The 20,028-nt window shown below is 39.6% G+C and overlaps 1 protein-coding gene across 2 annotated transcripts in view; it reads right to left on the reverse strand.

Moving 5' to 3' along the window:
* ctnna2 (catenin (cadherin-associated protein), alpha 2) overlaps positions 1-20,028 on the reverse strand; it is a 249,467-nt gene that overhangs the window by 9,374 nt on the left and 220,065 nt on the right. For both annotated transcript variants that reach the window (XM_044029247.1, XM_044029249.1), the window contains exons 13-16: positions 14,853-15,004; positions 10,432-10,545; positions 3,290-3,471; positions 2,018-2,123 (exon numbers count right to left, since the gene is read on the reverse strand). In XM_044029247.1, the coding sequence (XP_043885182.1) occupies positions 2,018-2,123; positions 3,290-3,471; positions 10,432-10,545; positions 14,853-15,004 (554 nt within the window). The remainder of the gene's footprint in view (positions 1-2,017; positions 2,124-3,289; positions 3,472-10,431; positions 10,546-14,852; positions 15,005-20,028) is intronic.

Genomic DNA, 20,028 nt, shown 5'->3' on the forward strand with positions numbered 1-20,028 from the left:
TGTTCAACCAACGCGACGTTCGTTGTCACTGTCACCTTTCTCTCTCCACCTCTAGAAGCGTGGTGTGAGGGATCGCGAGGCTCATGTCACTGAGCACCTCACACGCAGCCTACACTACTGCCCACTCTCCCAGACCTTCTCCTCTCCCTCCCTCAGCTCACAGCCCACTTCTTGGCATTTTTTTTGCAAAATCAAGCATTGGCATTGTTTGTTTTTTTTTTTTTTTGCTTTTTGCTTTTCTTCTCCACATTTGTAGAGACTGTTGCATAACAGACATTCATATCTTAATAGCCTCAAATTAGTTACGTAGAGCAATATGCTCTGGGGAGCAGGACAGTGTGACATGAGAAGATAAGTGACTAAAGGCTTCTGGTCAGTTAAAAAGCTCAGCATACTCTTCAGACACTTGAGATGACAAGCATTCAGTATGTTTACATGCACAATTTAATCGAGCTTAGGCCGTAGTAAGAGTAAGACCGGACAACTCGCAGAGTCCGAGTATACATGCAAAGGAAAAAAAAACGTTTTATTGGCCATGTACCTCTGACTCCGCCTCTGTAGATGGCGCTGTATCTCTCTATGAGCTAGTGCGTATTTAATCAGTTTCCTGATGACTTTTATATCACAGAAAAACAAACAGTGAAAGGCGAGAGGGACGGTGAGATGGGATGTTACATATTGTCACACCAAGGAGATGGATTGAGAAGATTATACAGTATTATAACACAAACCATGTCTTCATTTTTCAGTGTGTACTTTAACCTGAGCCATCTACTAAAAGACACATTTACTGTTGTTAATGTTTAACTAATCATTTAGTTTCTTCACTTTTTGTTCATTTTATTATTACCTGAATATATCAGCAGTTCCCAGCTGAATTAATTTTCAATTAAGTTTTTTTTTTTTCTGTGCAATTGTCCAAATTTAAATATCTATTCCCATTTATTGAAAAACTTTGTAGCACGCAGCATGTATCTCAACAGTGGGTTTTCTGGTCTCACTGCTTTCATCAGCATCCCTTCCAGATACAGCTGGCAGCAATTCTTAGCTAGAACTACTGGCAAATTAATGCATGTGGAGAATGCAGTGGAACATGGTGCATTAGACAGTAAGACACTTTATTTAGTAGAATTTGAGAGAGATCTGAAAAGAAAGTGAACACTGGATTTGCACTGATCTGTGTCTCCCGAAAAATTTAAATAAGTCACTATATTTGGGATCATAAGGTGATGTGCATGCATCTCATTTGTATGAGGAAATATGGCCATTAAAAGTGTAAGATTCATTAAGTGCTTTCAGGTTATAAATATTGCTTGGACAGCTAAACCAGCTAAATCTGTAAGAGACTCACTGGTGGGTTATATATATTGATGCAAAACATGTACATTATAGATAAAAGGGCTTTATTCGCGATCAAGTTTTCTTCAGCTTAGCTACGTTAGAAAGGAGCCCAGCATGTGATGGTGACTCAAATGATACAGTTTGCCAGCAAACAACAAATGCAATTACAATGACAACAGGCCACCTTAATTCATCAATGACTCTACTGTGTTGAGAATTATTCTCACTGCTTATTAGAGACAGATAAAATGAAGAAGATGATTATGCCTGACCAGGAGTGCTGTTCGTGTTCTGAAATACCTCCCACTACATTTGCTGTAGACACACACACATTCTCCCATCTTCCCTCGGCACAGCACTGATTGATTAGATATTGAAACTGGTCTGTCAGCATGTTTTAGAGAGGTACTCATCTGATAATGAATGCAACACCTTGCTTGCAAGCTAATTATATTAGCGACATGACTTAGTTCTGCAGTTCGCTTTCACAGTGATGGTGCCATTGGGAAACAAAGTCATGTGACCACACAGCCCACCAATCACGCTGTGCTTTTCAGTACCAACATTAAAGTCGTCCGAGGAAAAAAACGTGTGGTCTGCAGCCAGCTAGTGAGAGAGTGATTGAAAGTGTAACACTAAAAAGTACAGTAACACACAAATGAAGTTGCTTGGCTACCTGATCAGCAACAGCACGCGCCAATTTGTCCATCCTGGACCCAGCCTCTGCAATCTTCTTTGCCGCATTGATCACATCTGAGGAGTTTTTCAGGGGGCCTTTGCCTCTGGGAAAATGAAAGAGTGTGAAAGAAGGAAAGAGTGAATGTGGGTGGAGCTGAAGAGGCAGGGTTTCCCCTCAAAGACGGGACACTGTGTCACACAAGCTTGTGCAGTTGCTAATTGGCCATGGGTGGCAGCACAACACTACAATTAAAACTGTGCAGATAACGGATGCAACAAATATGGTGTAACATTCAAAGTTTCAAAATACAACTGTTGAAGTATGTTTGCACTTCACTTTTAGTCACCTTTTCTTTTTCTTGTTAAGTATTTTCCACTTAGTTTGTCTATGCCAATCTGAGTCACTGGAGTCAATGCCAAATAAGGCACTGTAGCCAAAATCACTAATGGCTCTGATGTTTATTTATTTAGTTCTTTTTGGTTAGTTCCTTGCCATGATTTTGTTGAGTGGAACACAAATCCATACATGAGACAGATACTCATTGGTTCAACATTAGGGATTTCCCAGATATGTTGAGCCCAGATGGAGTAGATTGTCAATAAAGCTGCTGGCTTTGAGGAAACATAAGCAACAAGACTATACAGATTATCTACTACAGCACATCTTTGAATCACAGAGCCACTATGTATTCTCATTGAAACAAAGGTTATCTGAGTCACTTGTATTTGTATTTACTTGCATACTTACTTGTATTTAACAACATTATGGAGCACTGCTATTTTTTTTTGTTTTTGTTTTTTACGAAAATCCATCTAGTCAATTATTGTACATTGAGATGTTGTAACTTTTTTATAGGTAAATAATAGATAAAAAGTTTACCTATATGAGAAAAGGGTAACTTATATTGATGAACCTGCCAGATAACTGTTCGCTCAGTTTAGCTTTTCTGCATTTGGTTCATTTTTTGTTTTATTAAACACTGATATGGTTCGTTCTCACCACTCAGATTCACTTTTTTTTGGAAGCAGTAGCTGTTTAGGACAAAAACAAAGAAACAAACCAAATTCATTTGGTGGCTGCAAAGTGGAACATTTATCACATTACGATCCCAAATCTCCCCCTCTGAAGTTTGTGAATCTCTGACATGAATAATTAAGCAGCCATTAACTTACATGTGAGAAATATATAAGTGCTTGTTCATGGTACATTTAAAAAAAGAAAAAAATAAAGTCACAGGGGATTGTAGCAGGGTACATGTGTGAATTTTACCTGGTAAAGTCAGTCATCTCCATCATGATCATACACATCTGCTTGGCCAGCACAATGATGTCATTGCCGTTGTCATCCCATTTGGCCACTTCTGCGTCCAGCTTGCACTTCTCCTGTCTAAAGCTTTCCACTTGCTCAGCAATCTTGGCCTTCTCCTCTTGGGGAAGCTGTGCCATGATGGCCTGTTGTAAACATAAGAGTAGGAAGGGAGGAAAAAGCATAGGAAGAGAAGGAAGAGGTTAACCGGCGTGTGCGTTTAGGCAGACAAAATTTCAAACATGGTTCAGAATGTCAGAAATGCCAAAGGAGAATAATTTAAATGAGGGAGATAAGTGTGTGGAGGACAGAATGATAGGAACATAAGACAGGGGGCAAATAAGAAGGAGGATTAGTTAAGCAGAAATAGTATCAAGGGGAGAATATAAAGGGAAGAGCTGTAGCACCATTTGTTCTAATGTTTTACGTCTAGAGTACTTTTTAATCCGTCCTACAAAACTCAAACACCAAGTTTAGTCTGACTATGAAATGCTTCAAAATAAAGTTCTACATTTTACATTCAATGACTGGACCTTTACAAACCTTTTGACGTCTTACACCCATAAAGAGCAAATCCATTTTGCCTACTCTTCTTTGTCCTCTATGAGAATACATTTGCTCGCTCAGCGGCCTTTAGGGACAGGTACAAAATAGTATAAATCTTTTGGCAAGGTCACAGGCGCAGTAAGGACCTGGAATTATTTGGGAGATAAATGTATAATTACCTCGGCTTCTTAGACCAGAGGATGAATAATGCATTCATTCAACATTATGTCAGGGAGGTGATATGGAAGGAAGAGTAACCTGCTGGTTTCCATTAGGTCAATTCTATTGACTCAAGAGGCAGACAAAGGAAAAGGAGTGCATTAAAAAAGTTGCTATTCAATGTTTTTTGAACTCATGTATTATTGACTGTCCTCCATGAATTGCTATTCTCTTAATGAGATAATCGCCCTTGCCCTCCTTTCTCACACCAAAGCTGGTGTGTGGGGGTGTGGGGTGAGCTCAGTGAGAAAGTGCGTCACTTTGCTCATGTCTCCTCCTAGATGCGTCAGAAAGAGAACGGAAAAAGAAGTGTCTTGTGCTCCTGAAGAAAATAAGCAGCAATGGGAGGTTGGACAAAAAAGGAGGGAAATTACTGACAGACATAGAGAAGCCTGTCATTGGAACAGATGTGTCCTTGAACTCTAGTCTACTTAAAGATGTGTGCAAGTGGGTCATAGCCTTGATGTTGTTTCACAGAAATATGTGTGTGGCTGGGACCGAGTATAGTCAAAGAAATAAGGCGAAATAATGATAAAAAAAATCAGCTTCTACTGATTTTTGCTTCTCTGTAACTCTCTGTTTTCACATATCATACACCATATTCCAAATGAAGCTGTTGTCTTTCTGTTTTTGTTGTCAGACCATAGAACAAGTTTGAAATAGTGAACCACTACGTCGCTAACCTGTGGTAACAGTGGCTCTGCAGCAATTTCGGTGTATATACATACAAATCAATCACTCAGAAAAGTCAGCTTCAGAATGATGGCATTTCCAGCTAAAAATATAAAATGGAATAAACAAACAAGCTAAACCTACTCGCTCAAACCTCATATATTTTTCCTCTGCTGCTGGTGCCAAGACACACAAACAACAGAGCAACGGTAAATTCAATTTAACAATGTTGGGGGTGAAAACCCTGCTCTCATTTAGAACAAATTTAGCCTGTATAATGAGGAATCAATATTTTAAAACAGTCTACAGATTTCAGCTGGGAAAATGCTGGTATGCTTGCATGAGTCACCATAAAATATGGTTCTTATACAGTACAGCAGTTACTTGCTCTGGGATACCTCACTGTATTTAATCTAACATAAAACATTTATTTGGTGTCTGCCATTTCACAGGTCTCCGATTTCTCCATCGACTAAGTCACTAACCAGACAGTTTCCTGAATTAAATGATTTGTTATTTATTTGGTTAATAACCACTAAATGAGTTTAATAACCACACGTTAACCACAATATCAAATAAAACAACATGAAGCTGTATCAACTCTTGCTGAGGCTGCTGTTTTCTCATGAGCAGTGACAATGTCAAATGCCTAGATGCCAAATAAAAGCCAGTTGCTTTTGTTAACTTAATCTGTCTAAATACACATAAGTCAACAAATGTAAACCTTAAAGCTTCTTGTGGAGTGTTTTTTTCAAAAGTATAATTTAGGCAATGACATACTGTAATTGCAGTTTCATCATTCCAGTCAAAGGTGAGTGAGTGTGCTGTATGACCTGGCAGATCTCTGTGACCTCCTAATTTGAGGGCAGCTGTTAGCATGGCATCTCACTTATTTGTACCATGACAACGTGCAGTGCGGTAATGATGTCTAAATTCTGGGTACACCAGTGGTAGGTCCAGATAGGTGGAGGCACCTGTCAATGAAAATGGAACTCCATGAGTCCTCTCAGTTTCATATTGGAGCCTGTGTGGTGCATGAACAGTGGGGACTCCACTGCAGCTGGAGACGGACCTGTGAAAAGATGCACTCATTTGGAGACAAATGCTGGAGTGCATCTGTGAGTGAATGTGACTCTTAACACTGGCTAATTGCAACCTATCCTTTCAGGGACACAGGGCAATACTGGAACAACTAAACAGTGGAAAGATTCTTGCAATTATCAAGCTGTTGGTAAGTTGTGATGCTGTGCGGCAAGAGCTGATCGAACGGCCCGACGGGTCAGTTAAAAACCTCAGCCCCGCCACCCAGAACGAGCTCATATGCATTTTTTCACAGCGTGTTCAGCAGGACATCGTGGCTGAAATGAGCCAAGCACCTTTATTATGGATTATGGATTAGGGTGGTGGGCTGCCGTGCCTTGTGGGACATGTTACCTTTTCAAGTCAACCTGTCCTCCAACTGAAACGTAACAATGTGCCGTCTTGGCCAACCCCTGAATGTGACTCATCATTTTTTAGTGCACCAGTATTTTCAACTCAACGACACACAAGTGTTAGTGAGGTTAGGGCTAAAACAAATGACAGGTCTAGGCAGTAAGTTACATCATACCAAAAGTACAATGCTTTCACCACTAAGGGAACTGCTGGTGGAAAATTCAAAAAGATACTTGATGACGACACACTGGAGGTACCAGATTGCTCTTATTTATAGTGCTGCTAGGGGCAGATCTTTTAAAAACCTACCTATGGGTCATAATTCCTACATACCACCCATAGTTACATTTCGTTGGAGGACGGACTCTGTCAAGTCTATCGGATCAGTTTGTATAGTGCTGTTTTTTTTTTTTTTAATTAGTATCATTGTGCTCTATAGACTTTATATTATTATACAATTGTTGCTTGTTGTTTAATATGTACTGTATCCGGTGTGTGTGTGTGTGTGTGTGTGTTTATTGTTAGTGACTCGCATGTACAAGGGCCCGTCATGAAAGCTAGCACTGGGGCTTTCATAACACTTCCCACTTTGTCTGCATACAAGAGCAACACAAAACACAAGATACACATTTCTGCCCAACTGCTAAAGGGAGCAAAAAAGTCTCTTGACACTGAACAATTTGAATTGTACACTCCTTTTCTAAAACTTAGGGATCAAGGGAGGCTGGGGAGAGAGAGTTTGGGATTTGTTTGTTATTCTGATTAACTGTGAAACTGGTGTGACAAGAGAGAAAGAGAGAGAGAGCGAGAGAGAAAGAAGAGGTGGGGGAACTGAATACAAAAGAAAAATGCAGCACAGGGGCAAACATGAGCCAATTGGGATGTCAGGGGAGCAGGAAGGGACTTGCTGCTCGCTCCTGCTCTCTAGAATTCACTTATCCCCAAATCCCTTCCCCTACTTTACTGATAACAACAAGAGCGGGCCTTGGGAGCTTAACATAGAGGCAAAATCCAGCCTGGGAAGTGTTGTGCCAATACACTGTGCGACTCGGCTACGTCTGCGGGGATTAGAGTGCTTTCCGGGTTTCTTCACAGAGCGTGGCGTCTTGAAATGACTTTAATTTGTTTCATTTGAAATAAACTGCCCAGACACTCAGAGTTCAATTTTATGGATGACCTATCAACAGTGTTATCCAATCGCTGTGTTAAGAGACGTGAGGTGTGCGTTTGTATGTGTGTGTGTCTTGAGTGTGCTTGAGGGGTGGGGGACTTTGCGTGTACTTCCTTGTGCATTATCTATGGTGTGCTGTAGAAGGAGAGGCTGCGTCTGCAAGCTCTAATAGAGAGAGACACTATGTACAGGCCTCCTTCCCCTCTGTGTTTTTTTTGCCGTCTCATTATTTATGTTTACTCGAATAACCTAGCTTTTTGCATAAGTATAATAGAAGTGACAAGTGGAGCACCACACAAGGCAAGGCCCTGGGAACAAAGGCTCCTGGGACTGCTCCAGACTTCATTTGATTTTCTCTTTACTGAGCAAGAGGGAGAGGGTGTGATCAAGTAAGTGAGAGGGAGATTTCATGCCTGTGTCTTGTGTGTGATTCCCACCCACTGCAAGGGTTTAGAGCAGGGGTGTCAAACTCATTTTTGTTCAGGGGCCACATACAGCACAATTTGATCTCAAGGGGGCCGGACCAGTAAAAATAGTAAAATAATAGCATAATAACCTATGAACAACAAGAACCCCTTTGTTTTTTCTCCTTTGTTTTACATCTACTGAAGGATAATTTTACAAAACATGAAATTTCTTGAGAAATATAAGTGCAATTTCAACAATATCATGCATAAATTTACTATTTACACAGCACACTGGATCTATAAAGGCACAAACATTTAGTCCCGGGTATGTGGAGCATTTGACATTACGTTTAGATTAGTGTGAAATTTTAACAATTGGACCGATTGGACCCTCTGGCGGGCCGGTTCTGGCCCCCGGGCCGTATGTTTGACACCCCTGGCTTAGAGGGACCATGACTGTAACCCTCAGTGTGCTCATGTCAGCTCCTATGGTAAACCTAGACTACACTTTTTCTTGTCTGAATAGAAACACAGCTCAGGATTCACTTGTCATGACTGTGAGAGGACAGCAAGCATGACACGACAAGCTGAGGCTCTCTTTCCTGGATGTGCTTGCATACTGCATGTGTAAATGTCTATTCTTTGAGGGCACAACAGTGTCTGTGAATGGAAAAACAGGTGATATCAATTACGTAGAGGCTGGATGCCTCCAAATAGGTGCGTGCATGTTGGATGACATTTGCTTTTCAGTACATTACTGAGCATTTCATGGAACTGTGTAAGCCCAAGTGCTAATTGTGTCAGTTAACAATCATTATATTGAGGCATGTCAGCCTTTCATTATTGTATGTCAAAGTATTACAATAAAAAGTTAAGATGAAGGGACACGCTGTGACTTCAAACTGTTTCCAAGAAAAGCTTCCCACTCAAAGCACAGGGGAGTGCCAGGAAAACTAGTTAACAGTTTGGTTCTGTGAAGCTCCTTTGTGTGGCAGCGCTGTTGCATCGAAGCTCAGATGGCCCTGCAATTTGTCTCTGCAGGAGACTTAGTGGGAGTATACATACAACAAACTCAAAGCACTTCACGCCCAGGACCCCCACGGCCATCCTGGAACAGCTATTTGTTCATGGCTAAATTTCAGATCTGACAATGTTGAACTTTTATAACTTGTGTCTTTGTCCTGATGATGAAATGATTAAATAATTAAATCCATCCATCCACTGCTTATCCTTTCAGGGTCGCAGAGGAGCTGTGGCCAATTCCAGCTGACAGTGAGCTTAGAAGTGAGGTAACGACGTAACAATGGTCGGTCAGCTGAATAAAACTGTGATGGGAATATTGAATTTCAGTTGGGATGTCCTGATACAACTTCCAATACCAATATTGCAGCCTTGAGTATTGGCCAATACCGATATCGATCCAATACGATATCAGCACAAATCATACACACTTTAATTACTTATTTTGTAGTGTGGAATGTTAGCATAGGCTTGATCAAGTGATATTACTTGGGGGCAAAACAGATTTCCAAATAGATCCAAATAACAAATTGATCCTTCATTTCTTTCAGGTGTACAAGTGGGTGATATTTTTGTAAAGCTACTGTATGTACTGTCATGCCATATGACAGAGGCTGGGATGGATGGCTATGTCAACAAAGACTGGGATTTCAGCCCTTCACATACCTGGTATGTGTCTTCAGTAACTTCAAGTGTCCAGTTGTAATTTGACCTTAGCTATCGTTCTTGTATATATACAGTATGTAAACACATAGACTACATACAGTGATATCTGTTTGTAAAGCCTTAATGCATTGTTCTTACTTAGCCTAACTATAATGGCTAGGCCTGTTGTCAATGTATGTGTATGAGATAAAGGGAGAGCAAAAGAGAAACCAATACAATTTTAATTTAAGTAGATTTAAGGGAAAATTATTGACTTTTTACATAGCCCTCGGTCCTGAGATGGTTGTTCTTTGTTTTCTCACAGTCAGAACCACCACAATGGAGACTTAAGTTGTACAGAAGATACATTTAACAAAAAGCTAGTTTGGTTATATTTATTTCTCCCTTCTTTGTGCATTACCCCAGACAGTGTAGAGATCCAGGCAGTATAATGCAGGCTTGTGCCACAGAGAGAGGCATTTGGCCAACTCTCACTTCTGCCATCTACAATCCATTCAACATGCAACCCACCTAACCACTAGAGCCTCTGTGTTGCTGAAGGAAACAAGCACCGATACTCTTTTAATGTTTTTTTAAGCTGGGAGTGAAAAATTGCTAATGCACAACAAAGACCAGACCCTGGCGATTTCAGCTAAAGTACTGCACGGTATTCTGTGTTTTGTCTGGCATCTAACGGGAATTTGATAATTACTTCTTTGTTGGTGATTGCAATTTTATACCTACCATCCCCGAACAGTGGTTATTCAAAATAAACCCACTTGTTAGAATTATTTAAATGGATTTTCATGCTATGTAAGTGAAACTAGTTAGAAGAATGGACTCCTGTGTGGCCATGGGTTGGGGAGGTGAATGGGAATGGGATGCAGCTTGCGACTTCACACTGCAGCCATCATATCCATTTTTCTTTGTCAGGTTATGCAACAGAGGGATATTTGCGGTGCAGCACAGAGGGGAAGTAAAGATGTACTCACTCGGGCACTTTGTCCAGCAATAAGCTGGTCATCTTCAGTCTGGACACTAGTCCTACTGCGAGTATCATAGTCCTCCTGCTCAAAGTCAGAGTCGTCTTCCAGCTCCTCTGGTGTCTGTGAGGAACACAAAGACAAAGTTGAGTCAAATAATCAAAGAGTGAGAAAAACAGTAGAAGAGAAAAATAAGAGACAACTCAAAGGGGCAATTTTTCTTGATCTTGGTGCCCCATTGTGTAGGAATCCTGAGTAACAGATAGCATACGTTCCCCTTTGTTGTCATGTTCAGTACAGTGGCTCACTGGGAGTTTTAGTTCAAACTCTGGCAGAGATGTCACACAGTTAAATGAGTCAAATGTCAGACTTAGTTATTCTCTAAACAGTGACAGGTTGTGTAAGTTCCCTCAAGACTCACTCAGAAATGCAATAAAAAGAAGAAATTAGTTGAGTTGTCCAGGTTGATTTTTCCCTCTCCTTTACCTAAGTTCCTCTATGCAATGCCATGCCTTTAGAATGTAGAAATCACAAAGACAAATCACGACAAAGAAACAAAGAACGTTAAAGTAGAGGTAACTAATAACTAATATAAATGCTAGCCTTGAAAAAGTGAATTTGAAATGATTTTTAAATATTCACAGTTATGTCAGACATATGTCATAAGGTCTGGTTGAGTAGCTATAGTTAAATACACATTCCAGTTAAAATATAATAACAAAAGAGTTGTCAAGTCTGAAAAGGAGGTTTAATTTCTCACTGAAGACTGACAGTTAAACTTTTAAGATCATTCTTTTAACACTTTGTCAAAGTTGCTTTATTAGATATTACAGTACATTTTCCTAATGTTCATGTGTCACAGAGAAATATTCAATATTCTCTATGCCTCCAACAAAAACACTTTGACAAAATGTTCGGTATGACCTTATAACAGTATTTTAGGTCCAAATCTGAAAGTAATGTTTTTTTTTTCTATATTGTCACCATGAAACCACACCGGGGCAGAAATTGCTTCATAGAATATCCCACTGTTATGTGTAAAAAAAAAACAAAAAAAACATAGTCAATACAAGTTGCAGATGTTAATTCAACACGATTGCAGTATGTTAGTGAACTTATTCACCAATTGTGTTGTCTGTGTCGATGCTCGTTCATCCAGGTCATAGTTATCCAAAGCACAATGAGACAAGTCCAGTAGCTACTGACAAACACTTTTGGGGGAACACTCTCAGTGTGGCGTGGGAATATGAGAGAACAGAGAGCAAGACCGCAGACTACACAAACCACATATGCTTCAACTTTAGATGCCGCCAACACTAGCTGTTCCTGACCAGTCTACGCCTAGGTTCCACTATGTCAGGAGGCAAACAAGATAAGAGCGATGGCACAGAACCGACTTCTGAATGAGTGAGAGAGAGAGATTCATTTCACTTACTGAAGCCCTGAAACTGAAGACAGAACATCACTTTTACCCAGAGTCCCTCTGCAAAGGGTCACTGTGTTTGTTGAGAGGGCTCAACAAGCTCAATACACCAAAACCAAAGGAGAGGCACACAAAACGAATACATTTTTACCTTCATTAGCAATGAACACATCTCTTCAACATATTGGATACTTTCACTTGGAGGCCTGGGGACACAACCAATTGAGATTGGTTTACAATGAGCAGGGTGGACCTTCAAACAGAGCTTTGTTACTAGAAACTGGCAGGTCTAACCTTGGCAGGAATATAAATTGTTACCCCTCAACCAAATTTCCTTCCGTCCATCGATCTTCTATGCTCCACAGGAGGGTCATGGAGGGTGCTGTGCCAATGTCAGCTGACATAGGACGATAGGCGGGGTACACCCTGGACAGTTCGCAGTCCATCGCAGAGCCACATAGAGACAAACAAACATTCACTCTCGCATCCACACCTATGGTCAATTTAGCGTGTCCAATTTACCTAACCCCCATATTGCATGTTTTTGGACTGTGGGAGGAAACCAGAGACACACATGGGCAGAACATGCAAATTGCTGATTTTATCATTTTAATTATGTCCTATCTTTGAAAATGTATCATGATTAAACACTGCTGTGCAGTGATTGTAATTCCTTAATGTTAACCTTTTTTGAAGGGAGTACTCTATTATGGCAAGAAAAATGCAAAGTTGTTAAATGGCTACACTGGGCTGCCTCATTAATTAAGATTAGTGGGTTAGCCAGTTTACTTTGACAGTGGCTCGGTAATGAAGTTGGTTCAATTTTAACTGTGCTCCAATCACCATGGCAACTGTATGCTGAGTGGCTAACCTGCTGCAAAGCACCAGGTTTGGATCAAAACACGAACATGTGCAAAAATCATTTGTACCTGAAGCTGACATTTAAAAAAGCTGAATTTGTGGTGTTGTTACGGTTATTCTTTAATACGTGCTATTCACAGACTACCACACTGTGATGATTAATTATATCGTAGCTACAATAAATGTTTTACACAAAAGCATCTCTTGCAACGGCCATAAAGATGGACCTCTACAAACCAACAGGTTGCTCGTAGACCATGGCCTATGGCAGCAATGAATTAAATTTAGTAGTACATTGGCTAGCAATTGTGCTCAATGGTGATTCTCAACAGTGATTGATCCATTGTGGCCCACTGATCTCTGATATATGACTTTATGTGAACATAAAATCTGCTAATGGACCCAATGAGACACAGATTGTATAAATAAATGAAAAAATAAAAACCATGCCCAATATATCATAATATGGTGCTGAGCTAGGCAAAAATGGATGAACATCACCTCCTAAACAATGTGTTCAGAACACATGGAATTTCATCAGGCATTTCATTAGCAGTAACCATCAGTTTGGCAGGTATATGATGCATTGTTCTGCCTAAATTCATTTGTAAAAGTTTAATATCAAACATTTCCTTTAATTTAATCGATTACAGAAACAAAATGTTGCTTGGTTTTGTGAGCAATACACATGCATTTCATGCTGCATCACAGGTGTGAGTAAAACCACATACCTTACGCACTGTGATTCTCAGTGTTGTCAGCACTAGTATGCTTTGACTCCACTCAGAATTGTGTGTGGATTTACAACACTCTTTTGGTAAAGACCAAGGAAACACTATGTTTTGCTTTTTTTAAAATATTTCATCATGACTTTCAAGTCCTTTCAAACACTCAGAGAATCAGTTTCCTAATCCATCCACAGCAAGATCTGGGTTAAAAAAAAAATTCAAAAGGAGCATTTGGTTGGCTTAAAAGGGAGAAAGATAACATAGACACAAAACGTTTCCACAAGAAATAAACTATTACATGTAGCAAACATGCTATTTATATGGTAGAGTGAGACAACAGCAACAGAGCAATGATCTTCCAAGCGGTTTCCTCAGAAAGTAATTGAACTTGGATGGGATTACGAAGCCAGCTGGTCCCGGGTAGTTCAAAGCTGCCTGTTTTACATTATTTACCAACATCAAATTATTTTCCATAATTAGATTTTTCCAGAGCTTCACTGGGAAACCTTCCAGCATGCATAATGTTGAATAAATAAATTACATGGTGAAGAGAGTAGGGCCAGTGTGGGTAAAAAAATACAGATATTGTAGCATCAGAATACTTATGTGAGGCAGTAAAGCTGCTGGTGTCATCTTATTATGCAGCATTTTTTTATCATGACATTGAGTAAAATGTTATGCCATCTCTAATGGAAATCCTGTTCACCTGTAGATTTGAATGATGGTTTTACTCACCATTAGGTGAGTAAAACCACCATGTTTGTGTTGTTGTTTTTTCTTTTTTTTTTTCCAGAAAATCTACTTTCATCACTTACAGCCAGCGTCACAGTTTGCTCTATCAATAATGTGGCACAGAGACATCTCAGAGAAAAAAAAGAAGGTATCTGTGCATGTGACAAATTTGTCTCATCACTTAGGGTGATGAATGCCATGAATTGAAAGATTTAACACTCATGAGTATAATGAATCAATTTTCAAATCTTTAAGTGGGAAAAATGTCACTACCTAGTTTTTCAAGTTTGTCAGAGGAACACAAATGAAAAACATTCACCATTGTGTATGAGATGATTGTAAGGCTTAATACAGACTCACTGACTATTCCCCTTACTATGAAATAAGAGAATTATTCAGATGTGTAGATTCATGAAATACCCAATCCAATGATTTTTAAAATGTGGAATAAACCAGAAATTAATAATGTTGGTCTTGGCCAACATTTCCAAACACATTTGTTTACATTTGCACTTTTTCAGAGTGTTCGAGGGGGTACGTTTCTCTATTTACTTTTTTAAAGGAGGTAATGGACATACCCTTATCCTGAGGACACGGATGCAGAGTAAACCAGAAATTAATAACGTAGGTCTATTCTAGTGGATCTTTTCTCCCTTTACTTTTTTTAAAGGAGGTAATGGACATACCCTTATCATGAGGACAGCTTTCCTGATGTCACGGACGCCATCATACACCAGGCGGGATGCATCAATGAACTCATTCTCCTCAAAGGCCTGTGGGGGGTTGGTACTCAGTGCTTCAATAGCTACCTCCACTTGTTCGGCAAAACGGGGCATGACTGTTGGGATCAAGAGGTGACAGAGGGAAAAACACAAGACAAACATGAGAGTCAGGATCAGAACATTTGCTAGAAATTTGCATTTTCAGAAGGAACGAAAAGTGGAAACTGCATGTGAAAGCACAACTACTGCTGTCAAGGACATGATCACAACCCTTTCATCTGGAATTTCTATCCTGCATCAGTCTCTGCTCAGTTGTGAACTTAATGTCACCCTAAACACCCTAAACTATTCCTTACCCAACAAGTAGAGAGTCTATTGGCTGGTGTGTGGGAGTGTGTGACCTGTGAGGACATGGCTGTGTGCTTCAGCGTTACAGTACACGGACACTAACTTGCAAGCTCAGGCAGTCAACTGGCAAAGCCTATGAAGGGAAACAAATTCATCAAAGTCTTTTGAGACGAACAAAAGCCAGGGAACAAAAGAAAAAGTTCCAATTGACCATAAAAAATGGAGGGTTTTGTTGTCAGTATCAACTGGCCAGTCTTTTTTGTGTTTAAATGAATCGTGCTGAATGTGAATAGATATTGTTCAATATTCACACAGACAGGCAGAATGTTTGAATACATAGCAGGTTACCTTTCTATAATAATCTCCCACTGAGTCACAATAATTGAATTTGTAGTTTAAAAACCCCTTTCTTTTCTTTTTTTTTTTTGTTTTCATATGAAGTTTGTGCTGTGGCAAATTATCATAACAAAAGCTGTCACACAGACAGTTTTCACACTGCTTCAACTATTATGGGTTTTTCCATGTATAATAATCATAAAAAATAATGTAATTTTTAATTAAGATTTGTTTTAAAATGATCAGCAACACATACATAGATGTCTACTATGTTAAGAAAACCTCCTTCAGAAGATAAGACAAGACAGGTCTAATGAAGAACAAAATCATTTCACCATATGTGCATATGCTGCATTATATATATATATATATATATATATATATATACATATATATAGATATAGATATAGATATATATGTATATATGCATAATATATATTGTCTGATAAAAACCACAAGCTATTTACTGTAGTTCACCACACATAAAAGGCACTACAAAAGTCTCACCCATTTTCTTTTTCTTTTTTTTTTTAATTCTGTTTAATCCACTTACTGGGGAAGCATAAAATAGGCTCTTGGGAATAGCCGGGAAGGCGTTTAAATAGAAATATTTAAATGTTCTCCAAGCTCTTAATGAGCAAAGTTGCTGATGGTAAGGGGCAATTTCACTCATTCCAGATGAAAAATGATGAAGGGAATTAAATGTGACCATGTAGGAATAGATTTTTTTTTTCATCCCTAGGGCAGGCTTACACATATAAGTAAGAAGTTGTGTAAGTACAATAAATGCTTTAAACCACAGTAAAGACGATGTCCACCAGTGCCTAAAGAGCTCCTGCAAGTGCAGTGAACACAATAATCCAAACAAATTCACAGTTCACACTGCACTTTCCTAAATCCACACCCGCCACACCTAAAGTCGACCAAATGCAAGAAAAGCTAAATACTGAGCATACATGATTTATTTTTTTATTTTTTATTTTTTTCGAAAGTATAGTTAACAAATTCATATTATATTTCGTTCTTCGAAGAAGCACGTTACTAGTTTTGTTCAGGTCGCTTTTAGGGACTCTGCAGTCCCACTCCCAACAGAGTTTCAGAACATCATCCCACTCATTATGTTGCTTTTTAGGCCAATGCCTTTAATAGTTTAGTACACTCTTACTGCTCTTACCAGCTATTTTTAGCAAGAAATTGTTTCAAATGCCAAATGGGAGAAAGATAAGGTGATCATAGTCAAGAAGTTACATTCAGTAGTGAACGTATTGTGAAGAGTTTGCACTGCAGATTTTCTTTCCTACAAACAGTTTGCGCTCCAACATCCATCTGTATCATATTAACTTTTAAAAGCCAATTGTTTTTCATTAAGTTCAAATTCATTTATTTCATTCTTAGAATGCTCCTCTGAGTTGGCGTATCAGCTGTTGTTTCCTGTTTAATGTAACATGCAGTATAAACAAATATGTCAAAGTGGTACTGATCTGTGGGGGAGCAAGGCTTCAGTCTGCCTAACTTTAGCCTGCTTTTTCACTCTGCTCACCTACACTAGAATGTTTTCACATACTTCCTCAGATTGCTACTCTCATAGTGATTTCCTCATCAGCACTCTCTGTCAACTACCACCTCTTTTTCTGCACTGATAAGGACAGCTTACCTCCTCTGCTTGCTAAATGAACCATCCCATTTCACAGTCTGAGTAAAACATCTTTTCCTTGATATTCATACATTGGATACAAATTTTAAGAGTGACTCATCCAAGTCAGCAACAGCGTACGCCTCAAGGTACCAGGAGGCCATTTTGAGTATTAAAGGAGCATTTACTTCCCCAGTTCCCCTGAAGTACAACGTGTTTTTCGATTAGAGGCATCAGCTGTTGTTTCTGATTAAGGATTTTACAGGACATGCTAAATATTTTACGATAATCTGCTGATTAGATTAGCCACATGTCATCAGTATTCTGTCCTCAGATCTATTGTTTTAAAAGTAGACAGTGTAGAGAGTGTCCTTACTTCTATTCCTCATGCTCAAATGGCTACACTTTTTTAGTGCACTTGATCCACTGATTTACTGACATGCCATGTGGGTGTGAGTATGTGTGTTACTGCTCACTGCAAAAAAAAAGAAAAAAAAAGGCTCAATCCCAATTACTGTGGGCCAGTATAATAAGAAGGAGTAATGCCACCCTACTTTTCTACATGGGGCAGTGACTTAGGCCATATATCAGTTCTTTAATCTACCCTATCCAAGCTCCACATTAATGATCAACTTTAAAATTTCTCCCTTTTTTGAGGAGAAGATTAGTTTAAACACAAGGAGTTAGTTGGCAGAAAAGTGTCTCAGGGAGGGGGGAGGGAGAAGGGGGCTTGGGCGGAGGGGAAGAGAGGCCATAACCACTTTCCCATTAGGCTATTGATTTTTCTCCCTCTCAAGGACATGCTTCAATCTGAGGCCCATGTGTAGACTGTCTGTTAGGAATCTATGGCTCAGCTTTACACAGAAGAGTTGTGTGCCTTGGCTGCCTGTATTTGGCTTGGCCATAAATTTGACCACACTCAATATGAGAAAGAGGGATGAGCAAATTGAGACAAGGTCAAAGGGCAGCTGGTTGTGATAGGTGTCCAGTGTGATTGTGGGAGCTGCCAGGAACACAGACAAGTGGCTGTGATTGGCATGAGTGGCCTTGGGCATAAACACAACTGCAATCAAATAAAAACAAAAACAGCCAACTCATAGATTCTCTCTCTCTCTCACACACACACACATTCTCAGGGAGAGTGTTTTACACATGCACACCACTGTGAAAAGGAAAAAAAAGAAGAGGACAACATCAACGAATTCCACTAAAATCCCTGCTCAAATCGCTTAGTGAAATCCTTGGTGACAGCTATTGATTTCTTTGGTTGAGCCTCGTTAATTGGACTCTGTACCCTCTAGAAAGTGTGTGGTCCTGCGGTCCTTTTCTCTGTTCAGCTACACTTAATCATTTTTTCCCAAGATACAGATTTCTCCTTGACTGTGTTGAAATACATAGACATCAACTCTGTGAGGACGGATGGGAGAGGGTGGCAAAAGTTCACAAGGATCAATAAGTGCTTTATGGCCCAGATCAGATGTGCATGGTAGCCCTTAACAACCCCAACTACCACCAAGAGGGATATAGGCAAGGGAAACACAACAGCTTTTCATCAAAGAGAAATATGGAGCAAATGAAACGCTGGTCTAACAATAGTTGCCACTCTCCTGCCGTAACATCTCAGTTAGCAGCCAAAATTGAGTGGACATGAGGCCTCATTAAAGCTTAATGCAGAAGGTCTCCTTAAGGCCATGCAGCTACTGAGACCTGCTGCATGAGAAGAGACAATATCATTGAAGCTCTCGGCTTAAGGTTAAGCAAGACAGGATGCTGGCATTCTGAAAATCTGCTGCTTGTGGGCATTCATCCTCTTGTCAGTTTAATGCTAGGTTTCTTGCTTAAGTATGCTACGGGCCTACTGCAGCTATTTATCTGAGGAGACACTGCTGTTTTTGTCTTAAGGGTGGAGCGACTTCATCCGAATTGAGTTTTACCTGAGAATTAAAGAGAGTTGGGGTTTACTTATAAGCGGAGAGTAGCTTTGGTCAGCACATGGTAAATTCCACCCATTCATTTCTACTACATTTAATTGTTAATCATCACGATGGAAAGAAACAAAAATGGTCCAAGAGACACTTAAAAGAGAAAGAGAAAATAAAATGATATCCATTATCCAAATGTTTACAGTGACTGTGGCACATTTAGTGTTTTAAAGAAATTAAGTCAATAATAAAAAGTTCCTGGCAATAAAAGTGTTGTGAAAATACAGTTGCAGTTTAGTTGAGTGGCAATGCAGTTTTTTAAGAGAGAGGTTTGTGCTACTGGTAAACTGCAAAACCCGTACTGTTTACATTGATCCAAACTGGACAAATGACCTAATCTGACCTTGAATCCTATATCTCCTCTCCTCTCGAATACACTTTTCAGGTGAGGCTTCTTGTGTTTACCAGTCAAAACAACATTGGGATGTATATTTTCAAAAAACAAACATGTGATAAAGGAGAATCAGTGGGCGATCGATCTGATGCTCTGACACGCACAGTTCTCTTTCTGTTAGCTCTCAGTAATGCTGACATCATCTCTCTGGGCTCTGCTGACTATAAAAACAAGCTCCATACCCCATTGGGGATTAATAGAACAGCAGTACAATTACATAGTCTAAGCTTGTGACAAGGTTATGGTCATACGAAATTGACCTTAAGTGTCCATGAGATACGCCACTGTACTTCGTCAATTAATTACCCCAATCAATTAAACTGAATTATGCAATAATAGAACAGAATGTGCTTAAGATAGCATATAACTAGTACTGTAGGTAGTCCATTAGGGTGGAGATGAGTGCCAAAAGTGGGGCTTAGACAGATGGCTGTGTGAACACGTGAC

This window comes from Solea senegalensis, linkage group LG6 (assembly GCF_019176455.1).
Source record: "Solea senegalensis isolate Sse05_10M linkage group LG6, IFAPA_SoseM_1, whole genome shotgun sequence".
Classification (NCBI taxonomy): Eukaryota; Metazoa; Chordata; class Actinopteri; order Pleuronectiformes; family Soleidae; genus Solea; species Solea senegalensis.